The 2622-nt window shown below is 60.4% G+C and overlaps 1 protein-coding gene across 1 annotated transcript in view; it reads right to left on the reverse strand.

Annotated features, from left to right (window-relative positions):
- Nucleotides 1–2501: 2501 nt before the first annotated feature.
- Nucleotides 2502–2622, reverse strand: part of LOC104545504 (NF-kappa-B inhibitor-interacting Ras-like protein 2) — a gene marked incomplete at its 5' end in the record, with an annotated part of 1085 nt that continues 964 nt past the window's right edge. The window contains one exon of the mRNA XM_010190662.1: nucleotides 2502–2622. This exon is cut by the window's right edge and continues 140 nt beyond it. Coding sequence (XP_010188964.1) covers nucleotides 2502–2622 — 121 coding nt within the window.

The following is a 2622-nucleotide window of genomic DNA, read 5'->3' on the forward strand; positions in this document are numbered from 1 at the left end:
AGCACGGACAATCGGGTCCGAAGGAGCCGGCGGCACCGCAGCGCTGTCCCTGCGCCGCTCCGGAGGGACCCCCCCCACGCCGCAGCTCTGCTTCTCACTGTGCTCAGAAAGCCCGGCCATGACCCGGTCTGGAAACTGTGACCACGGCGTACAGGAACACGCAGGAAAGTCGCAACCCAAAGGGACCTTACGCTGGAGGGACAACCCACCCCGATCTATGCAATCCAGGGGAGCAGCTCGCCCGCCGCATTCGCTGTCTGTGTTTTACTTCGGTGCTCACGCTGCCTGCACAGCCAGGGGTGATGGAGCAGGAAGAACCCCAGCACAACCCAGCTCTGCGCAGATGATCCTTTCCCGTCCCCTGGCCCAGAGACCTCAGCCGCAGCCCCCGCTCCAGCCGTGGGGAGGTCGGTTTGTGCTCCCGGGAATCCACACGCACAAGCACACGGATCCGATGGCTTGGCCATCAGCAACACCCGGATTTCGGGAGGATTTTGCCTGGTGCGCTCCGCCGACACTCATGGGAGGTCAATGGGAACCGGCCAATGGAGAACTCACAGCTGAGATGCTGCTGCTTCCCAGAGCTGCAGAAAGGGCTGGTGCCTCGGGCACAGGCACGGAACCTGTGCAGAGGGAGCGGAGCAGCACAGAGCTGTGTGTCTGCGTCTGGAGGGCACTGCAGGTGCCACTGCTGCGCCCCTGCCACAGAGGAGTGCAAGGGAGCCCCCGGGTATGGAGCCATCGGCCCAGGGCATCTCCTTTCCACCCCAGGGGAGCAGGGAAGGCTGGGGGTGAGACAGCTGAAAGGTCTGACAGTGCTGGTGGAGCCCTGGCACAGAGCAGCCGAGGGAAGGCCGGCTCCCAGCAGTGCCGGCTGTGTGGCTGTGTCAGGGATGTGTGATGCTTCCACAGCCCAGAGGATGCGTGTGGCCCGGACCCCACGTCCCACAGGACGGGAGCCTGCACTGGCCAGGGCTGCAGCTCCAGCAGTGCCCAGCAGCTCCAGCAGTGCCCAGAAGCGTGGCAGTGCCCAGCAGCCTGCGGGGTGCCCAGCTCCAGCCCTCCCCTCTCATCTCACTGTGCTCTGCCCCAGGCTCCCCTCACGGGGCACTGCCAGCCCTGGCCGCAGCAGGGAAGGGCAGCGCATCCCCCCGTGGCTGCGGCCGTGCTTCAGCCAGCACCGGTGGGTCCTTCACCCACGTTTGGGCCAGCAGTGGCTGCTCCCCTCACCCTCCACCAGTGGAGTCCTGGTACACTCCTACACTTGGCACTTTAACCCCTTGAAAGCCATTCCTTCTGATAACAATAATAGCGCAAGGAGCTGCGTAAGGACACAATGCCCCCCATCGCATCCCTCCCTCCCTGCTCCCGTGCCATCCAAAGCATTTACTGCCTTTGACTTAGCGTCCGCTGTAATAGGTCGTAGGGCATAGTCCATAGCGCTCAATAACGTGTGCCCCTCTGTAAATAACCTCGGAGTGACGTGAACAGTTTGATTCAAAGCAGCAACAAAACCCCACAAAAATGGAATAAACAGACTCTAGGGACTTGGCCAGTACCCCTCCTGTAATGTTCATTGTATATTTTTTTGATGTACTATAACTGTTGGGAAAAAAAAAAAAAAAGGAAAATATTTTGATAATCGAATCTCATCGCTTTACTGTGTTACTCAGTAAATAAAAGGAACAAGTATAAACAAGCCAAGGCTTTTTTGTCATTTTTTTTCCTAGATCCAGCCTAGCTGAAAGGAACACGTGTTGCTGGGCAGGACCGGGCCTTTCCCTTGTCCTGTGGCTCTGAGGAGGGGCAGCACTGTGAGGTTTGGGCAGCGAGCATTGCCACAGCCCCAGGTGTCCGGGTGTGAGGCTGAGCACCGTCCCGGCTGCTCTGAGGTCGTGACTGAGTGAGGAAGAGGAGCAGGGGGCTGCAGCGTGGGGATGTGGCCACCCTGCCCTCAGTAACAGCACTTCGCCCTGCTCTGGGCAGGAAGGTTGGGCACCTCTGCACCTAAAGGAGCAGCGAGCACCGCCAGGTAAGGGGCAATCTGCTGGGGACCACTGCTGCAGAGCAGAGGGACAGGAGCTGCCCAGCAAACGGGCTCTTCTCACCTGGTACCAGCACATACAGAACAGGGCAGCTTGAGGGAGAGGGAACTTTCCCTGACCCCCACCTGCTGTGCTTCCCCTCCAGCAGTGTACAGCCCAGGGGTCTGCCAGCCCACACCTGGAGAGCAGGGGGGCATCAAACAGGGAGTCCTGGTTCTCCTGTAGCTCCTCCAGCATCTGCAGGGGCTGGGCAGCGAGGAGAGTGGTCCCTGGCTTAGTGCAGGGAGATGGCTCGCCTCTCTTGTCCTCAAAGACCATCCCCAGCCCTGGGACGGCCGTTCCTTGTGCCACTGCCCTTCCCGCAGGCTCCGCGACACTGACCAGGCTCAGCAGGAGGTGTGTGCAGGGGAGGCTGGGAGGTGAGGAAGAGGAGGGAAATGGAAGGGAAAACAAGGCTCAGCCATCCATAGACCCGCTGCCCTTGTTCTTGCGACTCAGGGGAAACGCAGATTTGCTCTGCGGCTGCGTCATCTTACTGGCCAGGTAGATGAAGGGCTCGATCAGCGTGCGCCGGTCA

The sequence above is a fragment of the Mesitornis unicolor genome, unplaced genomic scaffold (genome assembly GCF_000695765.1).
Source record: "Mesitornis unicolor isolate BGI_N332 unplaced genomic scaffold, ASM69576v1 scaffold44018, whole genome shotgun sequence".
In the NCBI taxonomy this organism is placed as follows: domain Eukaryota; kingdom Metazoa; phylum Chordata; class Aves; order Mesitornithiformes; family Mesitornithidae; genus Mesitornis; species Mesitornis unicolor.